The sequence below is a fragment of the Danio aesculapii genome, chromosome 17 (genome assembly GCF_903798145.1).
Source record: "Danio aesculapii chromosome 17, fDanAes4.1, whole genome shotgun sequence".
Taxonomy (NCBI): Eukaryota; Metazoa; Chordata; class Actinopteri; order Cypriniformes; family Danionidae; genus Danio; species Danio aesculapii.
In genome coordinates, this window is record NC_079451.1 from 21,477,909 (window position 1) to 21,496,725 (window position 18,817).

The window sequence follows — 18,817 nt, forward strand, 5'->3', positions numbered from 1 at the left end:
TAATTTTGTTTAAGCGCAAAGATTTGTTTCAAAACTATTTCTAAATTCAGTTCTAATTTCCAGCAAATGAATAAGTTATATCCAAATATACATGCTGTGCCCCATATAGTCTAAAACCTGACAGGTGGACCAATCTAAACTTGTTTTAACAAAACAAAAATAAAAATACATAAAATAAATAATACTACTACTAATAATAACTTTATACAAAAGCAAATTGTCATGAATAAACTGAAAAAGCCCCCCAAGATGAAGGCATAGAGGCAGTGGTGTTTATACTTATGTAGAAAATAATAATTTTTGTAATAATTTAATCCTGTAATTCTTTTTCATTTGTAAAGATATTTGTGTATTGTTGTACAACCTGTGTGTATTAAGCAATGTGTAAGAGAGGCGCATGACTAACGCGCTCTGCGCTGGACTTTAGACCTGCTTTCAGCTGGTCTATTGCAAAGTCTATTTTAGATCCTCAAAATAGCAACGCGCCAACAATGCGCCTTAACACGCCTCTTATCTAGACCGAAACACCCATGAGTGGGTTGGATTTGCTATTTAAACAACATAGTGGAAAACGGGAAAATTAGTGTCTGAAAATAGCAACACGTCATAGAAACACATCTTACGCCTTATTGCACCAGGTGTACAGTATGAAAGGGCCCAATTAGTCTCTTTTTTAAATTTCCTGACGTTAAAATAGCATCCAAATCCCTCCCATTTTGAGGCCCACCGCAACGTGACATAGGAGTGCGGCTTCCCCGCCCACTGAATTGATTGACAGACATGTATTGACATGTCTCCATAGTAATGTGTATAATCATATCAACAAGACATTAGGGATTAAAAGATCTGTTCAGCTCTCTGTGATCATCAATCATCATCAAATGTGATCAAGAATCAGTTCTACAAGTTTAAAATGTTTTTAAAACAGTGCTGCATGTTAATGAATTACAGCAATCTACTTTAGCTTTACTTTATCACCACAGCCACATGTCAGAACAATTGTAAAAGAAGACGCTACAATCCCAATTTGTGGATGTTAAATCTGGTTTATTTTGTACATTAACATAACGGATATCCATACAGCAGTGGATATTAACATGTATCCTGTCACATTTGCCATGCAAAAACAGTGCAAAGTTAAACACATGTGCTGTGTGTGTGTGTGTGTGTGTGTGTGTGTGTGTGTGTGTGTGTGTGTGTGTGTGCGTGTGTGTGTGTGTGTGTGTGTGTGTGTGTGCGTGCGCGTGAACTTTGTAACTCCTTTGTGTGTGACTGCTCGTTCTCATCGACTCATTAACTCTGCAACAAATACATCAAATAATCATTGGGAAAGTTCTTACTGTAGTATTTCTCACAAACGTTACATGAGATCTGCTTCCTTCATGTCTGTCACTGTGCTGTTTATCTGACACAGCCGAGGTGGAGATTGAGGCACACTCTGACAGGCATATGGGAACGGTGGGCGGGGAGAACTAGCATTAAAGGCACAGGCAACAAAAACAGCTACATTGTGTTCAGAGCAGCAAATTCCAATATTCTGAAAGCTATAATATATAATCTGATGGCTGTTTTGAGCTGAAACTTTACAGACACATTCTGGAGTTACAAAAGACTTATCTTAAGTCTTGAAAAAAGGGTAAAATAGATACCCTTTAACACAAATCAATACAACCCTTTTCATGTAGACTGTGAACACGTTTGATTGCTAGACTGGTTCAGTGGGTTTATGTAATGCAGGCTTTGTGCTCATGCTTAACAGGGTCTAACCGTATTAGCTTGGCCATTCAGGGAGCACATGAAGCCAGCGTTTTTGCACTTTGCATGTTGAGAAACGGGACGCTGGTCTCGGGTGGGAAGGATCGTAAACTCATATCATGGGATGAAAAATTTCAGAAGATTCAAACGGTGGAGGTAAGGATTTGTTTTATTTGTATACTATAGTCAAGCAGGCGGTCATAATTAACCTCAAATTTGTGTGTTATTATGAGGTGCCAGAGTTATATGGCCCTGTTCGCACTGTGGCTGAGGGACGGGGAGAAACGGTTCTTATTGGCACCACCAAAAACTATGTCCTACAAAGCAGTCTGGATGGAGAGTTTATTCCCATTACCCAGGTAAGATCACTAATATTCCAAGGGGTCTTTTAAAAGATATATAATATACAGCATTCATACATTTTCTTTTCGGCTTAGTCCCTTTATTAATCTGGCATTGCCACAGCGGAATGAACCGCCAAGTTATCCAGCATATGTTTTACGCAATGGATGCCCTTCCAGCTGCAACCCATCACAGGGAAACATCCATACACACTCATACACTATGGACAATTTAGCTTACCCAATTCACCCATACCACATGTTTTGGGACTTGTGGGGGTAACCGGAGCACCCAGAGGAAACCCACACCAACACGGGGAGAACATGCAAACTCCACACAGAAATGCCAACTGACCCAGCCAGGCTCGAACAAGAGGCCTTCTTGCAGTGAGGTAATCGTGCTACCCACTGCGCCACCATGCAGCTCAATATACAGCATATAATTAGTATTATATATATTTTTTTTATTTTTATTATTATTACAATATGGCATAATTATCATTTTACTGTTTGAAATTGGATATTGCATAATTATTATTCTCATTCTCCTATTTTTTACCTTTGGATGAAAATTTTGCTGACGTCTATTACTCATCAAACTTTTTTTATAAACAAAACATTTATGAAAAAATGGCACTAACATATGATTGTAAAGAGAGACATAAGGAAACGGTGACAGTTGCTGCTTTATGACAAATGTAGATTGTATGATTCTTATGTTATTGTAAGATAAACATGTCAAAAGAAATAAATACTATGATAGATTATAATGATGATAAAATTATTATTTATTAATTAATTCATTTTCTTTTTGGTGTAGTCTCTTTATTAATCTGGGGTCGCCACAGCTGAATGAACCGCCAACCTATCCAGCATATGTTTTAGACAGCAGATGCCTTTCCAGCTGCAACCCAGTACTGGGAAAAAAATATTATTAAAATGAATAAAAATTGTATGTAATTGTTTATCAGTTATAGTTATGATTATTTATCACAATGATAATTTTAAAAGAATAGCATGGATTAAAATAATACCTTTCATTGATTGTTAAAAGGGGCATCATGGTGGCGCAGTGGGTAGAACGTTCGCCTTATAGCAAGAATATCGCTGGTTCGAGCCTCGACTGGGTCCATTGGCATTTCTGTGTGGAGTTTGCAAGTTCTCAGATTTCCTCTGGGTGCTCCAGTTTCCCCCACAGTCCAAAAACATGTGGTACAGATAGATTGGGTAAGCTAAATTGGCCGTAGTGTATGTTTGTGAATGAGTGTGTATGGATGTTTCCAAGTGATGAGTAAACATATGCTGGATAAATTGGCGGTTCATTATGCTGTGGCAACCCCAGATTAATAAAGGGACTAAGCCGAAAAGAAAATGAATTAATGAATGATTGATTGATTGATTATTATAATTTATTATATTAATCATTGTTTAATCGAAAATCTTCATGAAGTCTAGAAATTAAACTTGCTGTTTTGTTTTTCTTTTTTTTTTAATTACTGTTTTAAGATTTGTTTTATTAAAGTAGTTAGACAAGAAATATATATGATTATATATATATATATATGTTGTATTTTTATTATGCTAATTTACCCCCATTTTACATTTAGCTAAAACTTTAGCAGTTATTCGCACAATAATAATAATCAATTTAAATGTTTAATATTTAATTAAGAGAAGAGATGCTTAAAGTCGGCCCACAGTAACCTTTGATTTGGCCCGCCATCCCATCTGAAAAGAGAGGGAGAATGTTGGTGGTTGGGGCGACTGATTTTGACAGAAATCGCCAATTAGAATTTGGAATTTAACGTAACTTTTTGTTTCTTAGTTTTATTGCTGAGCTACAAAATAGGCAACTGAAATTAAATGTTTCAATTAAATGTTGTAAATGAATCAGACTTTTAAAATGTAAAAACTATCACTTGACGTACAGTACACTACATCTGACATCTACGAGCATATTAAGGTAAAGGCAGGTGCAGCTCGACTAGTGTATTCAGCATTAAACTCCATTGTGTTATAAATGGAATTGTTTATGTTTTTCCAGTAATGAGTTCCTTATAAAAGTTTTTTTTTAATATTTCAGAATAAATGAGGAAATTCACCTTGGCAAATTTAATGTAATACGATTTGGTATAAATTCGACCCACAGTCCTCAATTAAGTTTGGTTTTTGGCCCTTTATAGGAAAAAGTTTGGGCACCCCTGATTTAGAAGTTCTTAAATCGATAATATTTCAATTATTAAATAATTGTGCCATGTGCTCCTTGCAATGTCCCCCTTAAGTGTAATTGTATTGTTTACTAATTTAATTTTTTCCTTATATTTTTAGTTTGTATTATATGTGTAATTGTATTCATTGTAATTTCTTTTTATAATTCTACTTTTTGTATTAATATCATTTGTTAACCACCTAGTGTCTCATAGAAACAAAATTATGATTATCTGTATGTGCTGTACATGTGATTAAATCGACAATAAAGCTGACTTTGACTATGAATTGAGTAAATAATAACTTTAAAAATAAATCTTTAGCAAATGTCAAATTAAACTGTGGGAAGCAAGGTTTGTTCTCTTCAATGTTCTCATCAAACAAAATTAATTTGCGTCTTCACTTGTGTTTGATTGCCAGGGCCACACAGATGAATTATGGGGCCTTACTATCCATCCTCTGAAGCATCAGTTCCTCACCTGTGGCCATGACAAACACGTCTACCTGTGGGACTCAGACTCCCATCAGCCCATCTGGACCAAAACACTAGAGGTGAACATCCTTTTACATTGCCATAGTGTCTTCTGGCAGCTCACGCATCAGTTTTTTGTTATTGTAGGTCATGTTACTACTGCAGCTAAAATGAAACGAGCTCTGCTGTTCCTCAGGCCGAGATGTGAGCCAGTTTGTGTTAACAGGATGTTTGATTGAGCTCATCTATGTGTTTCTCATCTCACATTCAGGACTCGGCTCAGTCGGCCGGCTTTCACCCCTCTGGGGCGACGGTGGCTGTAGGAATGCAGACAGGCAGGTGAGGACAGCCATTTCTTTTCATCAACAGGGTCCCTGACACATCATTACCATTCGGGAATAGGGGTCTAATAGAGTGTTACATTGAAGAGCCAAACACTTATTATTATGCTAATGCCACACAGGAACACAATAGCACCATTTCAGAGGCATTCTTCAGCCGTCTAAGATTTCTTTTTTTTCTGCAAGAATCCTGATAATGGCTCAAGATGAAGATCTTGATTGTAAGGATTTTTTTTCGTCTCTAAAACAGATCATGCAAGTATACAAGCAGATAATCTCAACTGCTATACCGTTTCTTGTGCATACTAGTTTCTAAACATAGTGTCTATCTTTGTTTAAGATTTAATTTTTTAGTATGCACTTTTTTCTACCATTTTGAGACTTTTATGTAGCTCTTTGCATGCTACTGCTAGTTTTTTTTGCCTAGTCAAATCCAGTGCAGTTCTGTCTGAATATCAAGTTATTAAAATAAGTAGAATTTTCAACTTATTTTTTGTAAAGTTCGTTGTGGGTTGAACGTCCCTTGCGAATGTCAAAAGGTCCAATATTTGAGTGTGCATTATGGCCATGTTTTCCTTTCCCACCCCAGGTACATTTTAAGTGTTTTTATCACGAGAATAAACATATGCGGTCAGAAAAAAAGTATATGACTAACGTTAGCCAACAGAGAACATTATGCAAAAAGAATTGTAGCGCTCTCTCGTTTGAAAAAAAAAAATGACATAAAACGAATTAGCCAGTAGTGCTGTCATATTTTAGTTCCGTATATTGGTAGAGTTGTCTTGATCCTTCAAAGAGACTGGATAAATTTGTCTACTTCAGCCGGAGTTTGGAAGGTGTAGGATCTTTCTCCGTGTGTCAGCAGGAGCCGTGCTGGAAAAATAATTCTGTGCTTATGAATTCCCTTGTCTCGCAACCTTTTTCGCACGTCATCATAGTCGCGCTGCATCTTATGTATGCCGGCGGAGAGATCTGGGTGAAAACGGACTAGTTCGTTATTGAAAAGAACTTTCACTTTAACTCTGGCAGCCCTTAGCACTCGCTCCTTGTCTCTGAAGTTCAGGAACTTCATAATTAGTGTCCTCGGGCGTGTCGTTCGCGAGTGGATATTTGTCAAAGTGCCAATTCTATGAGCGCGCTCAATTACCAGAGATTCCCGCGAATCCAATCCTAGAGCCTCCGGTATCCACTTCTCCAAAAATGTTACCGTATCCTGGCCCTCCGCTTTCTCCGGTAGTCCTACAAGTCTTATGTTGTTCCGTCGACTTCTGCATTCTAAATCTTCCACTTTGTTTGAAAGCGTTTTAACAGTATTTTCAAGCGTGTTCACTCTGGATAACAGCCCGTTGACGTTATCTTCGGCATCCGAGATGCGTTGCTCCGCTTGTGCTATCCGCCCTGTGCATTCCTTTATCTCCTTGCTTATCGTCGTAATTGTTGCTTGGACTCCATCAATTTTTTTGTAAAGTCCGTTTTTCAAGGACATTATAGCTTTCATGATATCTTCATTATTACCATCCGAAGTTACTGCTTCGTCATCATCTTCGTCAGGGCCCTCACCAGCTGCCATGCCGTCGTTAGTTTCTTCACCCTCGGAATATTCATCTTCGTTTCTGGTCTTTTTCTTGTCTTTTCTAGTACCTTTGCGTGACATTTTTCTTTCCCTATACTTTTATATTTGTGTTGCTTGACTTTAGATACAATTCTGATTGGTAATGTAGGATTGATCGCAGATTAGCAGCAGAGCTAAAAAGTTTCGACCTCTCAGCACCTCGCCATAACCGGAAGTCAACTTATTTTTTGTAAAGTAACTTTATATTCCCAAAACTTCTTATTTTAGTGGAGCTACTACAGTTGCTACAGTATACGGTGCCATTTACACTAGTGCATTTTTGTTTTTAAAAGTTAAATTTAAAACTTAACTTTCCACAGTACTTCGGCATCTTCGACCCATGGAATCAGAGCATTTTGAACATAATAAAGACCCTGCTTTATTTTGTGAATGCCAGTGTTACGTTTCAGGGTAGACTTTTGGAAATGAATTATTCCCCATGGCCATTGCGCATCCAATAGGCAGCATGTACATACGCAGGCAATATATGCACAGGCCCATTGAGTGTAAATGATCACTACCATGCAATGCTATATTATGTTAAAACTGAAACTATAAATTACAGTCTTGACAAGGAGCATTTTCATTATATATATATATATATATATATATATATATATATATATATATATATATATATATATATATATATATATACACACACTCTTTAGAAACAAACAGATGGCCAACCAAAAAGCAACTCAGGGTTATACAAAAAGTGGCCAACACAGAATACATACATTCCTGATATGCGAGTCCCATCTCACACTCAATACACTACAATTATATGGTATAAATACAGCACTGCAACACACAAAAGAGAGATCGACCTAAAATCTCAATTACCAGTTTAATAATGATTTGATCAGCTGAAGTTAGAAATTACGCTGAGCTTTTCTCCTCTAAGGGCTTATTATGCGGCCTCTGTCATCTTGTGGATGGACGTCTTTGCTCTGCTCAGTATGACAGGCTGATGTCCGCCGATGCGCTGTATCTCTGAAATTATAAATATTTAAAATAGGCACTATTCTCATAAATAAACTGTATAGTTTATTCAAAACAATCAAAACAACTACATTCTCACCTGAAAAAGCCTCAAAAGTACATTATGCTGTCCAACAGCTGCAATATTTGTCAGACTGTAGTGAGTTTATTGATCTGCTGTCACCATGTGGGCGGAGTAATTCACAAGGGTGAGGATGCTGTAGGAGTGCTGTTGTTATGGGAATATTGCACGGCTATCAGCCAATCAGATTCGAGAACCAGACTGAGCTGTTATAATATATAATATTTAAACTTGAAAATTTGGTATAAAGTGTCGCAGCTATATCTACAAGTCCATTATCTCGAATAACATGGACGTAATCTACCCATCAGTTTTGAGTGCCTACTAGAGAATTGCAATCCATTAATTAAGCTTTTTGACCTCATCAAACCTGTACAAACCTTTGGACTGCCTAGATCAAAAATTAGAAACTTTTTATTGAACTTTTGAATTTGGGTATTTACATTTAAATATAATGGGCATGGCCAAAATTGCCTAAAATTCTTAAACATAATTCAGATCATCATAACACTTTTCATATAAAAATTGGAGAACGGAACAGAACGAAAAATTTATGAAATTGGAGAAACGGTAGACAGGTGCACCACTGGCCGGCTCGAACGAAAACTAGTTGTGGTTGTAACTCTAACCCCACTCCCCCCAACCCCTGTCCTCAGTGGTGCTACTGATGGTGATGCTATGACTATCATTAAGATAGAAAATAGTGAAATTGTGCTTTCACTCATTATGATTCTGTGCAGGTGGCTGGTGCTCGATACCGAATCGAAGGATCTCGTCACAGTTCACACAGATGGGAATGAACAGCTGTCCGTGATGCGCTTTTCTCCAGGTTAGAGATTTTCTCCCTTTTTTCTGCTTGCTGGGAAAACATTAGGATGTTAGCCAAAAACTTGCACTCATTTAAGTCTCTGAAATTGATTAAGTTGGAAAAAAAACCCTGGTTATTCGTTCCAGATGGTAATTTCCTCGCAATAGGGTCTCACGACAACTACATCTACATTTATGCTGTGGCAGAAAATGGCAAGAAATACAGCAGAGTTGGAAAGTGCTCAGTAAGTATGTGTTTAAAAGCAAAATATGGCTATTGTATAAGCAGTGTCTGTAATAGATTGTCACACATCAAAAAGCCTTATTTTGCTATTATGTTGGACAAAGATGCATTAAGTTTTCAATTATTTTATATATAGTACATGGTAGTGTCTACTTGAATGTTTTATTCTTGCTGTAAATATTGTATGCCTGTAAATCATGGTAGAAATGTATGATTTACAAAAATCTTTTGTACATCAAGGTATAAATTACAACCATTAAAGTCATCAGAAAAAAGCATAAAAACTATTCATTATTTTGTATGACGATACATTCAGAGCTTTATTACACTTTTATGATGCTTGAAAATACATTTTCTTCATTGAGCCACATATTATTCAATAACGTAATCTTTTAAATTACATTTTATTTTTTAGCTTGTTTTTCTTTTTTTAAGGTTTTTTTAAGCTTGTTTTAATTTTGTTAATAACTTTTTTCCCTTGTTTTTCTTTTTTTATGTTATAATCTATTTAGCTTTATGATAAATCATATGTAAAAACGATTAAAAAAAACTAACATTAATAAATTTCTCTGTTCGCATCTAAACATGTATCTGCCTTCTGAAATTAAAGTGTTTTTGTTTGCACTGTCTGTTTTTGCTCACAGGGTCATTCAAGTTTCATCACCCATCTGGATTGGTCTGTGGATTCTCAGTACTTGGTATCCAACTCAGGGGACTATGAGATCCTGTACTGTAAGGACTGATACAATGTTTTTAACATCTTTTCTAGGTGTTATTCATTATTGACAATAGTTCAGTCAAACCACAGAAATAAAAACTCCAAAATATATATAAATTAGACGTTATAAAATAAGGCATCTTCATATATGCCATTTTTCCAAGATCTGAACTAAAGGCATAGTTCACCCAAAAAAAAAAGAAAAATCATTGAAAAATAATTAACTCACTCTTCACTTGTTTCAAAGCTTCTTTCTTCTCTTATTTTGAGATATTATAAAAAATGTTGGAAAACTGTAACTATTGACATCCATAGTATTACTATCCATCCATAGTATTACTTCCATAGCTACTATGGAATTCAATGGTTACAGGGTTTCAGCTTTCTTCAGTATATCTTCTACAGATTATTGAAACTCATAAAGGTTTGGAACTAATTGAGGAGAGGATAAATAATGAGTAAATATACATTTTAGGTGATTTATGCCTTTAAATTGATGATTTTTTATTTTATATTTTCGCTAAAACTGGCCTCCCTATTAAATCCAGTTCATTAATTCACATTATAAATTCAACTAATGCTTCACTGTTATCTTTCAGGGATTCCCTCTGTGTGTAAGCAAGTTGTGAGTGTGGAAACCACCCGGGATATTGAATGGGCCACTTTCACCTGTACTCTGGGCTTCCATGTTTTTGGTAAGCTTAATGTTAGTGGTGTGAAATAATAATAATTCAATTCGTCTTTATTTTTATAGTGCTTTACCAATGTAGATTGTGTCAAAGCAGCTTAACATTGAAGTTCTAGTAAATTGAAACTGTCAGTCCAGTTTTCAGAGTTGAAGTTCAGTTTAGTTCAATTTAGTGTGGTTTAAATTTCACTGCTGAAAGTCCAAACACTGAAGAGTAGTTTCTTCCATGTGCAGTTCCACAAGTCCCAACCAAGCAAGCCATTGGTGACAGTGGCAAGGAAAAAACACCAATTGATGAAAGTGAAGAAAAATAATAATAAATATAGCTGCAAGCAGCAATTTTCGGGGCCAAGAGGCCCAGCGGCCACATCATAAAGAAGCACGGCAACAAGCTATAGAGCAACTGGAAATTTATATAACTTTTTGGCAGCATGGTCTGAGCCAAACTTGGTAGAAATTGGGCTAACGATTTATGGAGAGTTCAAAACAACAGATTTTCAAACCTTTGCTGCTTGGCCCCTAATAATAATAATAAACTAATTTAATTTAACATTTAACTTTAAATATATATCAGCATGTCTGTAACTACACAAATAGCCTTTTACTGTATATAAAGATGTAAATGTACAGTCATAAATATATAAAGTGTTTGTTTTATTCCTCAGGACTGTGGCCAGACGGCTCAGACGGTACCGACATCAATGCTGTGTGCAGTTCATATGCAAAGAGACTGCTGGTGACTGGAGACGACTTTGGCAAAGTTCACCTCTTTTCATACCCCTGCTCTCAGTCCAGGGTACGAAACACTTCTAGATCTTAGACACCAAATAGATATGATTCATCCGGGTGCCAAATAATGATAAAATATGGTCCTATTTCTCTCTATGTACCTCTGCAGGCTCCTAGTCACATCTACGGTGGACACAGCAGCCACGTCACCAATGTTAACTTCCTGTTTGACGACAGCCACTTAGTCTCCACCGGAGGAAAGGACATGAGTATAATGCAATGGCGTGTGGTGTAAAATTACCACCGCCACATTGAGCTTTCTTGATTTTCTGGGAACAAGTGGCTTGGTAAAGCAAAAGCAGCGCCATTGACTACAGACTAAAGTGGAGTCTCAGTTTTATTCGCCTTTAATTGTTATCTCAGGACACCGATATTTTTGAAGTGACTCTGTTTTGACTGTCTCGCCCACTCCCTAGGCTGTTAAAGCGATGGATTAGGATGGAAACCCATCTCTTTTGCTTTAAATAACCAACTAAAATAACCGCTCTAATGGACAAATGTGATGCCAAAGCACATGGAGGAACATATTAGGAACGATTTATCCAAGTTCAGTATATGATCAAAGCACTGACCAATCCTAACACTGTAACATCGTAATAACAGTATGAAAAGACCTGTGTTTTAATCAATTGCACGTTAACCATTGTTTTATACTGAAATCTGTCTCCCATATCTGATTATTGTTTTAGCTTTTGCTGCCACCGGCTGGTAAATGACGGTACTGCAGCTTACCTTCCCGTGTTTTAAAGGGGTAGTTCACCCAAAAATGAAATATACTCACTATTTACTCACCCTCAAGTTGTTATAAGCCTTTATAAGTTTCTTTCTTCTGTTGGACACAAAACAAGATATTTTGATAAAAGGTAAAAACCTGCAATCATTACAAACCTGTAAGTCAATGTTTACCGGTTTTCAGCTTTCTTCGGAAGTTCTTCTTTTGTGTTTAGAAGAATGAAGGAAAGGGAGAGTAAATGATGACAGAATTTTCATTTAATTGTTTAATACATTTTATTGTTTTCTCTATTTATATTAATAGAAAAAAAATACTTAATTAGCCATCAAGAATGAAAAGTGACTGAAGAGAGTCAAAATGATTAAGGCCTTTTACCTGCTAAATCACTACAACCATTGATCACTGGTTTAGTTTAATCCTCACTCTGTTGTTTGCATCAGCTAGCTTAACTTGAACATCATAATGTAGTGCACATTTACATTAGGGTTGAGCTCCATTTTCATAACCTCTGCTTGAGAAACAGGATCGGACAGTTACCGCCAAATGACTGTAGTATTAATAAAATTAAGCATGCACGAGTTTGTCACTGTCTAACCTAATTTTATTATTCCATATTCGCTGTCAGATATGTGGCAAAATAAAGAAAACTTTGTTTAGTTCTTCTGTGAAATATGGGCTTGTTTTTGACTGGATTGTTGGATCGAAAGTGTGAAAGATAATGGAAGCACCAGCAGAATTTGAGGCCTATTACAAAACCACAGTAGATGAATCAGTGGTGAAGCTACAAAAGGTCAATAGTAGCACTGATTCTGTCAATCTTTGGCAAATTATTTAGACATTTAATGTATAAAGAATACTGGTTAGCACACTTAGATACAATTTACGATATACAGGTACAGTGCATCTGGAAAGTATTCATAGCGCTTCACTTTTTCCACATTTTTTATGCTACAGCCTTATTCCAAAATTGATTAAATTCATTTATTTTCATCAAAATTCTACACACAATACCCCATAATGACAATGTGAAAATTTTTTTTTTAAATGTTTGCAAATTGATTAAAAATAAAAAAACTGAAAAATCACATGTACATAAGTATTTGCTGTGAAGCTCTAAATTGAGCTCAGGTGTTTCCACTGATCATTCTTGAGATATTTCAGCAGCTTAGTTAGAATTCACCTGTGGTAAATTCAGTTGATTGGGCATGTTTATATGTTGATATCAGTTGATTTGAAAAGGCACACACCTGTCTATATAATGTCCCAGGGTTGACAGTGCATGTCAAAGCACAAACCAAGCATCAAGACAAAGGAATTGTCTGTAGACCTCAGAAACAGTATTGTTTCCAGGCACAAGGCTGGGGAAAGTTACAGAAAAAGTTCTGCTGCTCTGAAAGTTCCAAGGAGCACATATGTTTGGAACCACCAGGACTCTTCCTAGAGCTGGCCAGCCTTCTAAGCTGAGTGATCGGGGGAGAAGTGCCTTAATCAGGGAGGTGATCAATAACCTGATGGTCACTTTGTCAGCCCCAGCGTTCTTCTGTGGAGAGAGGAGAACCTTACAGAAGGACAACCATCTGTCCAGGAATCCACTAATCAAGCCTGTTTGGTAGAGTGGCCAGATGGAAGCCACTCCTTAGTAAAGGTAACATAGCAGCCCACCTGGAATTTGCCAAAAGGCATCTGAAGGACTCTCAAACCATAAGAAACAAAATTCTCTGGTCTGGTGAGACAAATTGAACTCTTTGGAATGAATGCCAGGTGTTAAGTTTGGAGAAAAGCAGGCAGCGCTCATCACCAGGCTAATACCATCCCTAAAGTGAAGCATGATGGTGGGAGCATCATGCTGTGGGGATGTTTTTCAGCAGCAGGAACTGGAAGACTAGTCATGATAGAGGGAAAGATGAATGCAGCAATGTACAGAGACATCCTGAATGAAAACCTGCTTCAGAGTGCTCTTGACCTCAGACTGGGGCGAAGGTTCATCTTCCAGACTGCCAAGCTTGTGGCATCATATTAAAAAAGACTTGAGGCTGTAATTGCTGCCAAAGGTGCATTAACAAAATATTAAGCAAAGGCTGTGAATGTTTATGTACTTTTTCAGGTTTTTTTATTTTTAATAAATTTGCCACAATTTCTTTTTTTTTTTCACATTGTAATGATGGGATATTGAGTGTAGAAATTTGAGGAAATAAATGAATAAAATAAGGCTGTAACATAAAAAATGGAAAAAGTGAAGCGCTATGAACACTTTCCAGATGCACTGTATAATACTATAAACCAGTGTACAGATACAAGTAGACTTTATCTTCCCATTAGTAAATATTAGGGGTAAATATAACGGTACACTAAAATTTTGGGGTCACAATTGATACGGGTACAGTACAGCAGGAATAATAACAAATCCCCAGTGCTGGCATTTTCTGTTATTTTGAACTGGCTGAAGTGTTTAGTCACAATCAGCTACAGAACTGAAGAGCATCTTGTGATGCAAAAGTGTAAAATAAACGCTATAATGAAAAATAACAACAGGAAAACAATAAGTGTGTATTAATTTTAAGATTCAGTAAGCTTCAAAACTGAAATCTCTCTTAGTAAAAATGTTAGCACTGTGTCAATCCATAACAGCAGGTCCAGCGGACAACAACTGTTGAATGTTATGTGTGTGTAGAGAAGGGACTCACAGACTGAACATCTACACTGGCAACTAATCTGGCAATGATAATCTTGCTTTTCCTTTTGACATAAGATTATTTTGCTCACCCCGTTGGCAGATTATTTAGCTTGTTTTAAGGAAAAACTCACTTAATTTTGGTATATTATTTTTTTAAAACAAGACAATATGTTTTGCTTGTCTAGAAACTTCTTGATTTAAGAATTTTTAGATATTTGGGCTAGAAACAAGACAAAAAGATTTAAAGGGCACTTAGTTTACCACTTTTTTATGATTTAATATTAATATTATGGTTCTTCTGAGTGTGCCAGTTTAGGTTCAGTTCAAAACACAATTCAGATTTTTTTATTATAATGTGTTAAAAAGTGTCATGTTGGGGCGTGTCTACAGTTCGCTGATTTATGGGTGTGTTGCTTCACATGAAAATTACTTTCGGCTTCCTGCCCAACGTAACAAGGGGGCGGAGCCATGAGCTCACCCGCTCTGCGTTTGCAACAGAGTCTGACAGGCAGACTGCGAGAAGGAGCAGGAGTGAGAGGATCAGCAATCAGTCGTACATATACGACTCGGACACAGACCAAGCAGAGAGTACAAAATCATTTGTGTCTTTGTATAGTTTTACAGCCAACTGAAACCGTACCGAGCCAACAAGTACCGAGCTTGTACACCGAGACTAATAACCACGCACACTGGAATTAACTTTGACTGAGGCACGGGATGTGTCGCTCGAAGCCACGACACGGCACACCAGACACTCTCTGTGGCGCGGCAGAAACCTCAAGTGTCCCGAATCGTCGCGCTGTTGTGTGTACCCTGATAGAAACCTATGTTTAGAATTCTAAAATGCATGGCACAGCGTCAGGTGTAGCAGACCCTAGTTAAGATCACAGGAAGCTTCTGTGATCGCGAGAAATGCAAATGGCTGAAGTATAAGGTAGACTCAATGAGAAGTCCACATGTTTGCAAACTTACCTAAAGATACAACCAATAATTCCGATTAGAGCGATAATCTGGAGAATATTGATCTTGTGTTGAGCCCAATGAGCCTTGCATCTAAAAATAGAGCAAAGGTGTTCCTTTAGTGATATCGCTTAGACTCACGCTGAAAATGGCGGACGTGAATCAACAAACTGAGGATATGATGACGCGCCTGTCAATCAATATTGGTGGGCGGGGGGACCGCACTCCCACGTAAAGTTGCGGTTGATCTGAAAACCGCTCCAATTGGTCCACCGTTTTTTTATGTTGTTAAATTGAAAAAAAAGCACTGGGTGTGCTTATATCACCCAAATATGACGGTCTATACAACATACCTACACACGTCTGTCCAAACAGCTTGAAAAGTAGATTTTTTTACCATAGGTGCCATTTAAGTAAGAAATTTTTTTTTTGTAGTGAAAGATGCATTTATGTAAATAACTCCTCGGTTGTTGCAGTTGGTAGGAGTGTGTAAACAGAACCTTGACCCTTGTACCATGACGGTTCGGGTCAAATAAATGTACCATTACACCCCTAGAAAACATTAAATAGATAATAGTACTTGTTATAAGATACTATACTTATCCGTTTGTTCAGTTGTGACGTGTGGAATACTGTTTCTGGGTCCAAGTTGCTACTCATTCGAATTAGGAAAATATTAATTTATGACCACTTTTTAGTAATATAACACATTAAAGTGATTTTTAAAAAATAAAATCATGGTGTACACAGCAGTCTCTGCACTTGCTGCATCACAGACAACAATATTTGAACAATTTATAAAAAATTTATAACTTTCTGGCTATCGGATATTTGGCATGGGTATATATTGTGATCGTGATTTTCGGAAGTCTTACATCACTATGTAAACGTTTATTATTACCATACAGTCTCCCCATACAGTTGATACAGCACTTGGACCCGGAAGCCACTTCATGTGACGTCACGCTTAACAAGCGGTTCTTGTTAGGTACATATGTAACTCAGGTACATATGAAGTACATTATCGTGAGTTATAAAAGCAAAGAAACCACTTGACGCAAAATGGAGTGCCTCAATGAAGGGCATTTAAAATTCTTTATCACACGGCTAGTTGTTGATTATCCTGTTTATTCCATGGTTATTTGCCAAGTTACAGTATAGACAATTTAAACTAAGTTTGCTCTTTACAGCCCAATATTTGACAGAATTGCCATCAGTTGTGACATGTTAGATCTCCTAATTCACGCTTTGATCTACTTCATGACATGTGCTAGTTACCTCTTCACAAATATTTGTGAGCATATTTGCAGATTGGTTAATCTCCATTGACTCCCCTGTGTTCTCAAGATCAATGGCTCTGGCAATTATCACTTGAGTTACTATGGAAAACTGATTGGAATTGTCTGCATTAAATGATTTTACTGCACACCTCCCAGACAATCAGAATTTCAATTGACCATAGAATAATAGTATTTCAAAAACAAGTAGTAGTAAGATAAAAATAAATAACATATTTTGTAGATCAACGTTAAAATTGCTTGCCATAGTCAATCTGGATGACCAATCCAATTCAAGCATGCTCTGGCTGTGAAATAGTCCCTGAATGGTATTTTCTCATCATCCTTATACTATACTCACCTTTATATTAGTTAAACTACCAAACGTTTTCAAATAATTGCTTGATCTGAACCTGGGTAGCTTTAGCAATGTACCATATATTGATTATTGCAAGATCTTTGCATCATGCTGTGTTGTTTTGAGTTTGTTTAAATCTAGAACATCTGCACTAAATAAATGTATGTGATCTACTATGGTTGACTAATGGTGAATCTGCAAACCAAAACACAGCCCAAAACCCACATGTGCGTCTGATTTGTGCACTGTAGCCTACACTGTAAAATGATTGCTTCAAATTTTACTTATTGTTTGGTATTGTAACTAGTTTTATTTTCAACTAAGCCATACACTACCTGACAAAAGTCTTGTCATCGATCCCAGTTGTAGGAGCAACAAATAATAATTTGCCTTCTAGTTGATCAATTGGAAAATTGGCAGAAGTTTGTTTTTCAGATGAATCATGTGTTGAACAGCATCCCAATCATCACAAATACAGCAGAAGAGCTATTGGAACCCGCCTGTACCCACATGAAGGAAAAATCATGGTTTGGGGTTACATTCAGTATGGGGCATGCAAGAGATCTGCAGAGTGGATAATAACATCAACAGCCTAAGTTATCAAGACATTTGTGCTGCCCATTACATTACAAACCACAGAAGAGGGCAAATTCTTCAGCAGGAAAGTGCTCCTTCTCATACTACACTGTCCACATCAAAGTTCCTGAAAGCAAAGAAGGTCAAGGTGCTCCAGGATTGGCCAGCTCAGTCACCAGATCTGAACATTATTGAGCATGTCTGGGGTAAGATGGAGGAGGCATTGAAGATAAATCCAAAGAATCTTGATGAACTCTGCAAGAACGCTTTCTTTGCAATTGCAGATGACTTTATTAATGTTACATGCAGAGATGTGTGGATGCAGTCCTCCAAGCTCATGGGAGTCATACACAATATTTTTTTTTTCACTGCACCATTACTTTATATTCAATACTGGACATTATTTCTGTTAAGTGACAAGACTTTTGTCTAAGCAAAGTCAGAGCGTACTGTCCTAATTAAATAATCAAAATTCAGGGCATGATCATCTTTTATTTTGTTAAAAAAGCATAATCTGGAGGCCTTTGCCTTTCATATAAGCCACTTCTGATACCAAATGATCAACTAGAAGTCAAGTTATTTTGTTGTTCCTAAAACTTCGATAGGCGACAAGACTTTTAAGTAGTGTACATGTCTTTTAGATTTATTTTGACCATTTCAATTTCAGTCTAAATCTGATCCTGTATTTGCGTACTGTATTTGCGTACTATGTATTGTAAAATGTGCTTTAGTTTAACAGGCCAACGGTTCACACTATTTCACTATGGTCCACTTTTAAATTTCCAACCTCGTCACTGATATAATTAAATGTCAGAGGAAAATAAAAATGTTCTGTGAAAAAAACAAATCTATCCAACAGTCAGAAAAATCACAAAACAACCATCCAAGCATAACAGAGTGCGTTGAAGACATTTGGCAAAACACATTCTACATCTGTTTGTCATAAACCCTTCTCGCTTCTCACAGTGATGCCCTGACGAGCAGCACACGTATTCATAAACATCATTTATCACCGAACGTAGGTAATTTGTTTACACCAGCTTATACCACATCACCAAATGAGCCCGAATAACAGGAAGAGGAGGAATAACAGTAACCCGACGAGGAGAAAGGCAGGGCCCGGTGGAAGCTGCAGTGCGGCACTTTAGCCACAAGTGGTCGCTGTTCTGCCTGTCTGTTTTTACATTATCCCTATAAG

The 18,817-nt window shown here is 37.0% G+C and overlaps 1 protein-coding gene across 8 annotated transcripts in view; it reads left to right on the forward strand.

Moving 5' to 3' along the window:
• Nucleotides 1-12,444, forward strand: part of eml1 (EMAP like 1) — a 107,058-nt gene extending 94,614 nt beyond the window's left edge. For all 8 annotated transcript variants that reach the window (XM_056476776.1, XM_056476777.1, XM_056476769.1 and 5 more), the window contains 10 exons: nucleotides 1,760-1,911; nucleotides 1,989-2,114; nucleotides 4,725-4,856; nucleotides 5,048-5,115; nucleotides 8,536-8,624; nucleotides 8,750-8,847; nucleotides 9,491-9,578; nucleotides 10,164-10,259; nucleotides 10,918-11,048; nucleotides 11,151-12,444. In XM_056476776.1, the coding sequence (XP_056332751.1) occupies nucleotides 1,760-1,911; nucleotides 1,989-2,114; nucleotides 4,725-4,856; nucleotides 5,048-5,115; nucleotides 8,536-8,624; nucleotides 8,750-8,847; nucleotides 9,491-9,578; nucleotides 10,164-10,259; nucleotides 10,918-11,048; nucleotides 11,151-11,276 (1,106 nt within the window). In that variant the 3' untranslated portion in view covers nucleotides 11,277-12,444. The remainder of the gene's footprint in view (nucleotides 1-1,759; nucleotides 1,912-1,988; nucleotides 2,115-4,724; nucleotides 4,857-5,047; nucleotides 5,116-8,535; nucleotides 8,625-8,749; nucleotides 8,848-9,490; nucleotides 9,579-10,163; nucleotides 10,260-10,917; nucleotides 11,049-11,150) is intronic.
• The last annotated feature ends 6,373 nt before the right edge of the window (nucleotides 12,445-18,817 follow it).